This window comes from Manduca sexta, chromosome 12 (genome assembly GCF_014839805.1).
Source record: "Manduca sexta isolate Smith_Timp_Sample1 chromosome 12, JHU_Msex_v1.0, whole genome shotgun sequence".
Taxonomy (NCBI): domain Eukaryota; kingdom Metazoa; phylum Arthropoda; class Insecta; order Lepidoptera; family Sphingidae; genus Manduca; species Manduca sexta.
The window spans coordinates 5,982,793-5,996,107 of NC_051126.1; the positions used below are offsets into that span (position 1 = coordinate 5,982,793).

Here is a 13,315-nt window from a genome sequence, read left to right on the forward strand (position 1 = left end):
TTTCGTCATTTATTAGCATATTTTTCTTGAAAATGCAATTTATATATAAGCTTCTTTGTGCTATGACACAATAACTATAACTTCATTTCGTTTGATTTGCGATGGAAATTAAAATTTAATTTAGACAAAGTAAAATTGTGTTAATAAATTTTCGTTCCGGTATTGTACAAAAACAAAGAAATTAGAGTATATTTTTTATGGAAGAATATATATTTTGATGTCTGAAGAGCTGATATATATACCTTCGTGAATGACATCATCCATACGGAGGACGGAAAACGAATGGCGAGTAGTGAAGCGTGAACACTGAACGTGTACTCCTTGGTAGTGGGCAACTATTATTTAATGACTTGTATAAGTACATTTTCACTAAGTAATATATTTAACTACATTTCTACGTAAAAGTAATATGCAAGAATAAAAATAAAAAATCAGCTTTCGGCGAATTATTTCATCCAATGTTTTTAATAGTTTCCTGTAAACAGTATTTGAATCGTAATAAACTTTTTTTATGACTACATTAAGACATCAAAGCCTATCTTGTTATATAATAACGTCCATTCATTTATTTTATGAACTTTATATAGGTACAGTTGACAATATATATCAACAGTACCTTCGTAAAGTAAGTTAATTTGCCATAAAATAAAGTTAAGATAATTTATGCCATTAGGTGCTATTAAACAAAGTAAGAAATGACATTGAACGTCATAACGTTGTTGTTTATATTGAAGATCAGGTCAAATTAAAACCTTGTAAATTTTATGGCTTCATCTTCATTTGGCTAATTAAAGAATTATCTATTCACCAAAAGTTTAATAATCGGAAACAAAATAAAAATAAATGATTATAACATCAAACATAAAATAGCTTCGATTTTTTTACATATTGATCTTTAGGCGCCGCCCAAAAACTGTCAACTTGTTACCGAGAAACACTACATTAAGTTCTTGCTTCAGCAACTTACGACTTCAACATTAGTTGCTAATAGTGTCTGCATGACGCCTTAGTATATGACGAAAATAAATAACATTGAAATAATCAAGAAATACTATTCTACTAGATATGTTTGAAGATTCATTGGCACTCTTCTGAGTTTGCCATGAATCTTCAAACAAACAAAACATAAACAGGAGTTTAATTAGTAAACGTTAAAGAGTCATCGTACCAATTACGATTAGAGATTTACCGCCGTTTGCATCATCAGAGTTTTTTGAGGTTGCTCTAAAAAACGTATCCTATAAATTGTCCACTTACATTTTACAGCAATATACGGATTCAGTGCACGATTGTACCAAGAACGTCGCGAGGCCATTCACTTCCTTTACACCGAACGTGATGCTCTATCAGTACATTGAATTTATTTTTGTATGCGTGAATTTTTCATTGTGTGATGCGCACACGTCGATGTTTGCAATCGATAAACGAACAGTCCCCCGTTGTGCCACGTTATTGGCAATTGGCATTATCTGATGGTTTTGTTAAATTCCAACTAATGCGTTCTACTTTTGTTTAATTTCATAAAGTTAATTGTTTCCTAAGTAAATATTCATGAAATCCTCAAGGATTATCAAAAATGGAATAATCAGTGATCGAAATAAATTTCAAGGTGATTGTTTAAATTAAGACTGAATGAGGTAAATAATTTACATCGCAAATCCTTTCTTATAATTTTCTTGGAATCATTTCTCCATAGGAAGGAAAATTAATAGCGTATGTGTACTGAATAATTTAGAGTTCTGATGCAAGGAGAATAATTGAAACAGTCTTGCATGTTAGAAACTAGGAAACCGTTTTCAATAACCGTTACAATAAACTAGTCCGAATTAATAAAAAATAATGAAATACTGGAATTCAAATTGAGTTCGCGACTTACTTGGCGAATACATCACAAACAAGAATTGTATCGGTTTCCTAGTACTGTGTTGTGCCTTATCTCCCGGTTTAAACGCACGCCTGACCGCGATTTCCATTTCTACAGCTTTTACAATGTTCAATACGTTTCGTTTCATGACATGTTTATTTTCATTCTGTAAGACTGGATCGTGACGGAAGCCACGTTAAATTATGCCAGCTTTTGTCAATACCAATAATTTTAGGTCAGGACATTAAACCAGATTGAAATACAGCACTTCCCTGCTACAAATACTTAATTATGAATTGAATGAATACTAAGAATATATTCGTACATTTGTGCCAGAAGGAGCAATGCACTTGAGTCTTATCATTCGTGACACCGAAAACATTTAATAAAAATATTATATCAACACGTGGATGGTTTCCACGTGTCTTTTATAACCTATAAATGTTTGTTTAATTATAAACATTTGCGTGTTTTATCGTCTGCAACGAGATTTTTCATTTTATTTAGTCATGTCCGTCCATAGATTTGTGTCTACATCAAACGTGACATAACGTTTTAAAACCGTTTTTAGCTCTTTTTCACGATTGTATGCGTAAAATTAGCATCGCAAGTCACAATCGTAACGTTTTGTTTAGTGTTTACGTTTTCGCAAAACATTAAAAGGTCTTGACTAAAAGCAAAATGACGCACCATTACGAAACGATGACGCTCAGTTGTTCACCTGCACAAATAAGTGTAAAAAGGTCTTACTAACATTGTAATTTGTATGAAACAAAACATTGCAGACTTGTTTTGTTACAGTGAAAAATAAAATTGTTTAACGGTTTCCAAGTAATTTCAAATACTCGTTAGATTATCTTGCCTTATAATCAGTACCTTAGTTACCTATGTTTGGGAAAATACAAAATAACTAAGTGTGTTCTTGACTTCAAGGATAGTAAAACGTCAATTTTTATTTGTTTGATTCATTAACATTGTTTAGTAAGACTTCATAATATTTAACTTATACATATATTATCTATATTTTACGTAATGCAAAACTTTGTACTTTGTCTTTTTATACCATATTTTACGAAAATTACGACGACGGAAGAGTATGAAATTTGACACATTTAAAATTTATATGGTGAGAGAGCGTACAAAAATATAAACTATGTATAATATGGGTTACAAATATATTAATTCGGCTGTCGAATTTCAGCCACTGGACAACCTTTAGTATGTTTTATTTATTTCATAACCTGCTAGCAAAATATTAAATACATATACATAAAAAATATTTAAGTAATTAAAGAAGAAACGATTAGTGACAAATGCATAAAACATTTTAATATGTTCGATAAGTTTGTTCAATGTAGATCTAATAATAAAGTTGCATACAAACAAATAACAGGTTTCTAAGGCTTTGCGTAGCTTTGGTATGCTGTCAACAAGTTGCGAAACATTACAATAAAACAAAATTGCCTGTTGCTGAACTTGTTGCATCGACTTTCAGTTTGATATTAGTACAATGATTCTTGGCAACAAATCAACTGCGTTTGCGCGGCAACTAATAGGACATTGTGATGTTTCCAATAATTTACTTTATTCTATTAAAAAACATTGACTTCTCAATAAAAATTTACGTGACCACTTAAAATTTATTTTTTTTTGAACGCAACACAATTTTTAAACCTCATTCCTTGGTTAATCAAAACTAAAAATGAACCCAAAAGGCTTTGTTTGTAGTTAATAGATATTAATAAAATAATATATTAAGGTGATTTCATAGAATTAATCATAGTAATACGTTGCAGGCGCCATAAAACATGTACAGATGAGTGATGCTGACTCATATAGTTCTATTGCACGCAAAAAACTTTATATCATTATTTTTGGCTCATAATCATGAACTGATTCATAAAGAAAACCCATAGTATCCCGAGATGACATTTATTAGAAATCAAGATATTTTTACGAGGAATATGTTTGAATATATTATCTTGTAGGCATATTTGATATCGGTACGTATTTGCTGTGGTTTCTATTGCCTATGATGGTCATGGTTAACTGGTAAGCTTTACCTACTTAACACATGCTTAAGAATCATGTTTTTTCGGAATCTTAATTATTGTTCGTGAGTACTTATAGTGCTTCTTTGTGCGTTCAATTTATAAGATCTCTAAACATTATCTGTTTATGTATACGTGCATAAATCTTCTTTACGGGGGCAAAATATTCTTTGTTGGGAAAAATCTTTCATCGCCAGCAACTATTATCGCCGGACGTGTGCCATACGGTTGTAAATGGTATTGAAGGTGCGTGAGGAAATATTGGGATACCTTGTCGACATATTGTATAGAAATAACTTGTTTGCGGTACAAACTACGAAAATTTATATAAGAAATGGTCGCGTAAATTTAGTTTTATATTGCTTCGCCCGTTTATTGATTCTATCCCAAATATAATGTTTTCTATTTAACTACAGTTTTAATGAATAACATAAAAAAATAAATCAATTAAATGTTCATACAGAGTAGATTAAAATCTCCGTCACAAACCCTCATTAAAATTAATTAATAGTAAGTCGTTATAAACATTACCAACCAATTAGCCAAAATCTACCAACCGTCACAATATAAAACGTTTGATTTTTTTGCAAAGAGAAACCTGATGTTCGAAATTCAGTTTAGTGTTTGTAGAAAGCGACCAGGTACCACCTACCAGTGACCGACTTACCCCTATTTGAAAATGGGCACACTTGCGGGGGAAGGATTAGTCATAAGCATAGAAACTATGTCGTTTTAACACGATTGTCGTCTGCAGGCCACTTAGTACTTGTTAAATGTAAATGGAGGTGTGAATTTGTAACTAAAATTTTAAAGAATAACATTTCAGCCCGTTAAGGAAACCGTACATAAACCATTAGGTGTATAAAATATTTATGCTTAGAGTACACCAGTTTTTAGTGTTTTAACCAGGTCGCCTAGAAAATCAAGGTGTTTATTAGTCCTTAATTTTATATTGCAAATCTTAAAAATACTGTAAATGGAACGGCTGACTGAATTATTTATTGTTATTAACACATTCCGCAAGTCAATACGATTTATAGCTTCATGGATGATTTAAACCTATTTGATCAACCATATTGATTAGCTTTTACAGTCTATGCATTCTAAAATACGCTTCGCATCTGGAGCGTGGTCCATGCCCACATCACGTAGCTTTAATGCCTATAGAATATCTAAGTCGTTCTCGAAAATGACTGATTGAATTGATCATTTTCTACGTAATGGCCTATTGTCACTAAGAAAGGAATTTATAACTGAAGGCGTGGGACAATAGACAAAGAATAATTTTCGCATATAAAATTGATTCAAAAAATCATAGAACATTTAATAAACTATAGCATCAATACTTGTACTAACGTGCTTGCGCTGTCAAATAAAAAAAAACAATATGATAGTCTTTGGCCAACATCATTATAAAATCCTTATGTTATATTGCTTTAGAATCATGACCGATATGATATTCCTTTTATTACGAGATTCTGTGGTTTAAATATAGGGTTATACCGATGACACTCATATTTATATTGTAAATGCGAAAGTAAATATACGCTTTCACGGTTAGTAAAGTTACTCTTTCCCGACTGAACCACTGAACCGATTTCGGTGAATTGTGGTATGAAGATATTTCGAGACCATGGAACGGTATAGGCTACTTTTGGTCCCGGAAATACTATTTACTGCGGGCGGAGCCGCGAGCATAAGCAGCTATTCAATAAATATAAATTGTAGTGTTAATTTTTCCACCCACCCAGATGAATCACGGTGGGTCTGCCCACTTATGGAAAGGGGAGGCCTGCAGTTTGACGTGTAGTCGCTGGTCATGACGTCATCTTTGTTAATGGAAACGGTGGTGAAAATGACGTCCATGCGGTGGTAATTATATCCTAGAACCTAGGATATATACAAGGAACCGGTTCTGCCCCTGAGAGAATATTGGAGGATGATTATAATTTTTCTGAAACATGTTAGGTAACTGACATCGTGATGCGAGCATACTGATAACTTTAATAAAAATAATTCGATATTATATTATTACTCGCTTTCGCAGCAGTGCAACAAAAATCCCGCTAATATGACATTATCACATAATATATTATGAATATACCTACATATTGGTATGGAGTTCAGACATATGTACATATCTCTATGCGAATAGTACCCAATTTTCAAACGAGACATACTTTAATTTTTCATGAACGCACAAACTTATAATGTAAAATGAAACTTGGCGTGAGTCTAATATAAATATATTAGGTAACATTGTATAGTAGATACTAGTAATAGTTATGTAACGTTTGAGTCACAGACGTTGTTCATTGAATTTATTTCACTCTGTTCTATGTAAATCACGTGTAATCGTTTAATTGACGCGGCGTGCAGATGTATTTTGTTCGGATTTTACTTTTGATTGATTAAAATATTGACATTAATTCTGATTAAATATTTACTCGTATTGAAACAAATGTAGACAGTTCTATATAAACAATACATCATTTATGGAATAATTAAAGGATCAAAAATATTGAAAAATCCCTGTTCGATTAAAGGAGATCTAAATCGTCCTGAACTCAAAATTCAGCGTTGTTTAACTGTGAAAAAATCTCTACTGTAGTTACTGACGTTGAGTATCTAATAATAATTTATTAGACAATAGCATTCTCGAATACGTTAAAAGTGTTCTGAGGTACAGAGATCTACAGTGAAGAGTACGTTTAAGCAATAGTGTTAAGTCTGTCAGCCAAATGGAACGACCGTTCACGTAGGCGGTTGGCAAAAAATCACGAGCCGTAGACGCCACTGGCGCCCTCTTGTGACAGTCTATATCAAACATAGGACGCTAGTTAAGAAGTTAATTAAAAACGATGCGGTCAAATACTTTTTCCCGCTACGTAATTGGTATATAACATATTTCGAGACGCTTGCGATCCTAAAATTTTCCATTCAAACCAATTTATCAAAACACAATGATTTTAAATCATACATCTACCTAAGGTTGTTTTTATCCAATTTTCGATACTTTGATATTTTTTTGAGATCTAACGTGAATCGTGTTTCGGAACCAGTTCGGAAGAGACGTTGACCTAACGATCTTCCAAACGTTAACGTTCTGTATTTTTTGTTCTGTACCTACGCCTGTTTATTCGGTCATGTTATAATGAAGCAAAAACTACAGCCAGTAAAAAGATGAATATGCTTAGGTATTCTACAGTTATTGATCATAAAAGAAAATGCAATCAAACCATAATGTATTAAACTGCAAATTGGCACGCAAGGAAAACATGCGGGCCAATGCTGGCATTTTTGTATTCTAATGTCAAGGTGGAAAACAAAAGGGCTGACCGTGGCACCACAAGGAACAATGCCAAGTACAAGCGAATCAGCATCCTGCATGAGAATTTCTTTCGATATAGGAAAATCAAATTAATTCTGGCGCCAAAATCCGCAAACGTCTGTTCTGCGAAGGCCGTCTTGAACTTTTTGGAAGCAGTACCAAGAACATTTCAGTATGTTAAAAATAAACGTGCGGTCATTATCGGTCGGGTGGCGAACAAAACTTTTCTCGTTAATCTGTCAACCTGGGTGTGGGAAAAAGTTCAAGTTCCTATTACACGTAATGTAGATTTTTGAAAATGAACCCGTATCAAATGTTATATTTATGTGAGACATGTTATATATAATCGGCTAAGTGTGAGTTGGAGTCGTCCACTTTTATCCGAAGACTGGGTGAAATGGCCCGTATTGGACGAGGCTTATGGTCACCAGTGGATCAAAATATACACTGAAGATGATGATGATGAGTTCTGCACTGTTCGCTTCTGCACCCTTTTTATCTATATTCCTGTAAGAATAAAATGGACGAGGGTTATATCCACCAGTGGACTAAAATATACACTAAAGATGATGATGTTCTGCACTGTTCGCTTCTGTACCCTTTCTATCTATATTCCTGTAAGAATAAAAATGACACAAAGTTTCTAAAAACACCTTTCGTTCAAAAGTTGGACAAGCCAACCACATTTGATTTGGTACATATTATTCCACTCCTAATAAACATAATGTGATATATTCACAAACTTTCATACTTGTAATATTAATAGGATACATTGTAATTTGATTTAAAGCAGATCTTAATATCTACACGAGGAAGTACGGCTTTTCTTGGAAAGAAAATCTTGGAACATTTTTTACTTTATCATTTGCGTCATTCAGAAAAGCGTCATATAAAATCGCATTATACCTCCCAACGGTATTCCTATAAACGTGTGTGAGCTGGTCATTGGTCAAATTATAATAGCTTTGACCATGGCTTCGCCCACGTAAGCTAAACGGGGATCCTTTCGAAAATGTATCAAAATGACTTATAAATTGTGTGCTGTATGCTGTTCTGGGTCTGTTTTATCTTTTGTCCCCACGCTTCAATAAAATCTACAGTTTAATTGTCAATTTTTCATTTTCACATGCAAGTAGTTAATAAATTTTTTATACCTGTTCAATTCAATTAAGTGGTTTTAATAAGTTTTAATTAGTGAGATTCCATAATAATGCCATCTAGCTGTGAGTAGCAAGACTATTAAATTCTCTAGCCATTTTCGCTTGGTTGAAAAACGATAGTGAGATCATGAACTGCTATTTCCGACTGACGTGTCACCAGACACGACGACTTGGCAACAGTAACCGTTTTATTTCATTGAGAACGAAGTTCAAGTGATCTAATGTCAGGTCTTTGTCAAAAATAAAAAAAACGGAAATCATACTCATATTATTAGCCGATATCTACAATATAATGGCAGACAGTCTCTGAAAGTTTATTTTTGCCTACAGGGGAATGAGAAACCAAATAGCATGGTTTTTTAAAACAACTTTAACCATATAACTGTAAATTGAAATCCTATACGACCAAAATGAATATAATTTTATGTAAAAAGCAACGTATTCATTTTCTAGATTTTCATTATTATTAGCTAATATTGTCATTTAGTATAAGATTTGCTTAAATTTTCTAACCTCTTATTGAACCGCAAACCAAATGCCAATCATTTTCCAAGAAATTATATTAATCCCAAATTACAACATTTGGGCGTGGGTTGCTAAGAAAGACAATAAATGCCATTATTTATACAAGTTTTTTGAAGTTGTATTACTGCTATTGATTTCTAGGTAGCAGTGAATAAAAAACTATACTGATTGTTATAAGAGGAAGAGAGATAGACACATCAATAAAGGACATAACATTAACATGAGATATAAAAATTAGACATTAGGTTTTTCCAATAGATACATGGCACTTTGATCTCTGGCATTAGAGATACATATTTACAAATCATTTGGAAGTTTCCTTCAACTGTTTGGCATTAGTAAACCAACGTACAAAATGAAGATGACAAGGCTGCTGATTATAAAGTCAGGCCATTTTTTTAATAATATCAAACTAATATTCATGACAAAAATTGTAGATATATGAATGTAAAAAAAAAACACTGAATTAATTTATTTATATAAAATCTTTTGAGTTCCATTGTCTACGAGTCTGAAGTGCACATTGTGTTGAAGGATGAGAAAATATATTTTTTTAAATGAAGAATTTCCTTTGTGCTGTTAATTGCTAATTGACTAGAATATGTAGGTATTGAACGAGTAATGATTAGTGCCGTTTCTGAACTGAAAACGTATAATTTTTTTGACCTTAGTTTTAAATTTATTTCAAAGACAACTTCCCGGAGGTATATTCTCGTCAATTCCAATGTTACCTTCATTATTCATACTCGGTACACAACAGCCTCGATATATTCAATTCTGTCGCGATTAGTTCTCGTTTCAAAAGCCATTAGCGCCAATGAAGCATGACTCTTAAATAGGTTAAAAATGCTATATCGACTTGAAAATATTCACATATACGCTGCTTTGGCCGTGTGTGGCGACACATGGCAAGGCGTTTTGAATATTACCCAACTGACTTCGCGATATTTGTTTCGATATTAATTTTGACAATGAATAACTTTTTTTTTATTGATTTAAATGACGAGAAGGTCTTGCCGATCGCCTGATGGTAAGTGATACGCCCGCCCATAAATAGTAGAAACACCATCCAACACCTTGAATTACCAAATATTGTTTGGTATTCCACTGCGCTCGCCATTCTGAGACATGAGATGTTAAGTCTCATTATATCCAGTAGTTACATTGGCTACAATGTCCTTTAAACCGAAACACAACAGTGACTACACACTGCTGCTTAGCAGAAATAGACATTGCGGTGGTACCTACCCAGGCGAACCCTCAGATATGAGAGACCTACCACCAGTATAACTATGATAAAACCGTAATAAACTGGGAAAATGACATGCTATGTCCAGTCTACGAGTAACGCGTCTATTGCTTTGAGTTATGCGCACCTTCCAATGACGATGTGAAGGGAAGTTTGTTTAATGATCGGCATGTGGTATAATAATAATGGGCACATTACGCAATGTTATGAGGAAGCTATAATAGAAAAATGCGGAGCGAATTCTTTGGATTGCCTATTTTTTAATCGTTAAATACCTACATCCCGTAGTTTTTTTAGAAATCAATTTGTAGCGTGCATTCTTTTAATTCCAACCTTAATCTTACGAGACTAGATGAAATTCATCTAACGCTTTTAACGCACATTAAACAGCATTTTCGCGTGACATTTGTAATTATCATCATTAGCAGTATGGGTGTCGGAGACAATAAACTAGTGACACCTGTTTTTCTTCAACGCAAACGGCAGAGGGTGACCGATTCGGGTAACGAACTCTTTCATCACCTGCACAAGGTCGAATTTACATGCAGATGGCGCGAAGTCCACCAATAAAACGAACACTATTAGTTATACTATACTATCATGTAAACTGTTTATAGACGTTTCTGAAATGAGGATTAGACATCTCGGCGCCCATTTTAAAGTAAATGTTTTGAGTAGACTTCGGAATTTATATATTTTGAGGAAAATGTGTTGCGGGTGTTTTGATCATAATTACCATGTGATAAAAAGCCTAAAAATTCGAGTACAAAAATCCTTTTTACAATGAATATACAATGATGAGTGTGATTTATACTAAAGTGCAAGAGGAAGTTTAAAATAAAGTGACAAAAAGTAAAATCTACATAATGTTTATATAGTATATTATTTTTTCTTAGTTAAATTTCTCGACACTTACTCAATACCAGACTTTCAACAGCTAATTTATTTTGACAATGTACAAGTGAAGGTTTGAAAAGAAATATACACTGAATTACGTAAAGCCACTTTCTAACACGGGTGGTTGATCAGAAATGTTTTCTAGATTTAGACTTTCAGTGCATGCACTATGTATTACATTTAATTGCAGAATAAGGAAGAACGATTTAAAAGGAAAACACACCTGACACCTATTGATTGTTATCTTATAAACAATTTGCATATTATTAAGCTCGGTTGCATTGTGATTTACGTTTACTTTATTCATTTATTAATTGTATTACAATAAAATTATTTAACATAAATATAGCCAACTACCTGTCTATTCCCGCCGTCCCTTACATTTTAGTCGCAAATAAAACTTTTTATTGTTTGGCAAAGATAAAAAAATTTGCAAATATGAATTAATAAGTAGATTCAGGTTGCTTTGAAGAAGTCATAAAAAGTTACTTAAAATTTCTTATTAGGTCAATATAAAAAACAACTTTCCATACTTATTATTGGCATAAAGGTTTAATCATTCGTTTTTTTCCAATCATAATAAAAAACGTTAATTTCTAATACAGATGGAATTATAAATAAAAAAGAACCAACATTAAAGAAGGTATTTTAAGTACTAACCGCAGATATTCTCGTGTTTCTTTTAGAATATATTTCTTTGAATCATTATTGTTTCTAACCGACCACATAAACACGTTTCTACTCACGTGACAAGCCACCAGAATATATTCACGTCTATAAATTATAATTTAGTATCTAAACGCATCCCTAGCGAAGAGGTAATAAATAATTTAATTCTAGAAGCCTTCGGAATAGTAATACATTGTTACGTCGGGGCTCTATGGCCGCACTTACCCAAGGTTCTCCTCGTAAGGCTCAGCATGTTCACGCCTTTATCGGTCATGCCCAACGGTACTAGCAGTCGTAAAATTTTGCATTAATATATAAACCAGTTAGCAATTGCTTAGCAGCTAATGTATTTGCTATTGCTTTGAGTTTGATAAAAATATTTCAACACCCAAAAACCAATAAGGATAACGTTTTTTATTTACCTCCAAAAGATTACTCATGGCTATTTACCTTTTACCATGGATTGCGTCATCGCCGTGTCGTCAATAAATTATGTAGAAAAATTCAACGCCAGATAATTAAAATGCAGCGAAACGAAATGGTGCAATAAATGTCGAATATAAATAATACTGTCTTAATTTTAAGTATTCCTAATTCACTGGGGCTACAGTCTAAATATTTATCCTTGGTTTGCTCATAAACTTTTACAAGCACATACAAGTAAATCCACATGTGCGATAATCGCATGGCAAATAGACAGCACAGAGGAGATTTTTTATTCAAAAAATAGATTAGGCGACGTCGCGACGCGCCGCGGCGCCACTGGCAACGTTGGCACGGGACACTGCCGCTATAGTGTTTGTTTGTGAACATCTTCGCATCTGTTTCATTAAACATCCGTCCGTTTCAGTATTGGACGAATTTCCTTTGCATTCGGTCCGAGTGGAAAGTTCATTGTGCATTGGAAGACACGCAATTTTCTTTGCGTCGTCATTACATTTTTTACTATTATATTACTATCCCTAGTGTTAATATTGGAAGGAGCTGTAAAAAATGATGTTGCGGAAGTTTGTAGTGTTGCTCTTTGATATTAAGGAAGTGTTTAGTGAATCCCTTATAAATGTTTTGTTAAAAGATCCAATTGTGACGATCTTGTAATAGTTGTGAAATTGCATTCGGAAGGAAACTAAAGTATTTTACTGTGTGATAACTTTATATTGTAAGATTTTTAAGCAGAAGCGCTGAATACGCTGGTTCCTGATCTGATACTCCAAAGAAGTTAACCAAAGACAAGTTCTGAAGTAATTTTAGTTGAATAAATAGATATAAACGAGAAACAATACCTAAACCAAAAGTGAATTATATACTGTCTAAAATGTCGGGATTGAAAAGATGTATAAGTCAAGTATCTATGTTGATGACTGGAAAACCTCTAAATTCATCAGAATCAGCATGGAGAGAAGAATTACAAAAGTGAGTCATGAAATAATAGCTCCACACACTATAGCAGTAGCGTTCATTTCGACTTAAATAGATTTTATATGTGGCCGAGACGCAGATAACATCCACTCAATATTTAGACTTGTAAAAATAAGATGCAATAACATTTGTAAAATAAATATTATTGTT

At 33.1% G+C, this 13,315-nt stretch overlaps 1 protein-coding gene across 5 annotated transcripts in view; it reads left to right on the top strand.

The window, feature by feature from the left end:
- Window positions 1-13,315, top strand: part of LOC115446312 (G protein-activated inward rectifier potassium channel 3) — a 44,015-nt gene that overhangs the window by 16,735 nt on the left and 13,965 nt on the right. Inside the window, exon 1 of one of the 5 annotated variants that reach the window (XM_037437790.1) lies at window positions 12,571-13,159. The exons of 3 other annotated variants lie outside the window; for them this stretch is intronic. In XM_037437790.1, coding sequence (XP_037293687.1) covers window positions 13,062-13,159 — 98 coding nt within the window. In that variant the 5' untranslated portion in view covers window positions 12,571-13,061. Of the gene's footprint in view, window positions 1-12,570; window positions 13,160-13,315 lie in introns of those variants that run through there. One more of the 5 variants, XM_030172917.2, reaches the window with a different exon arrangement.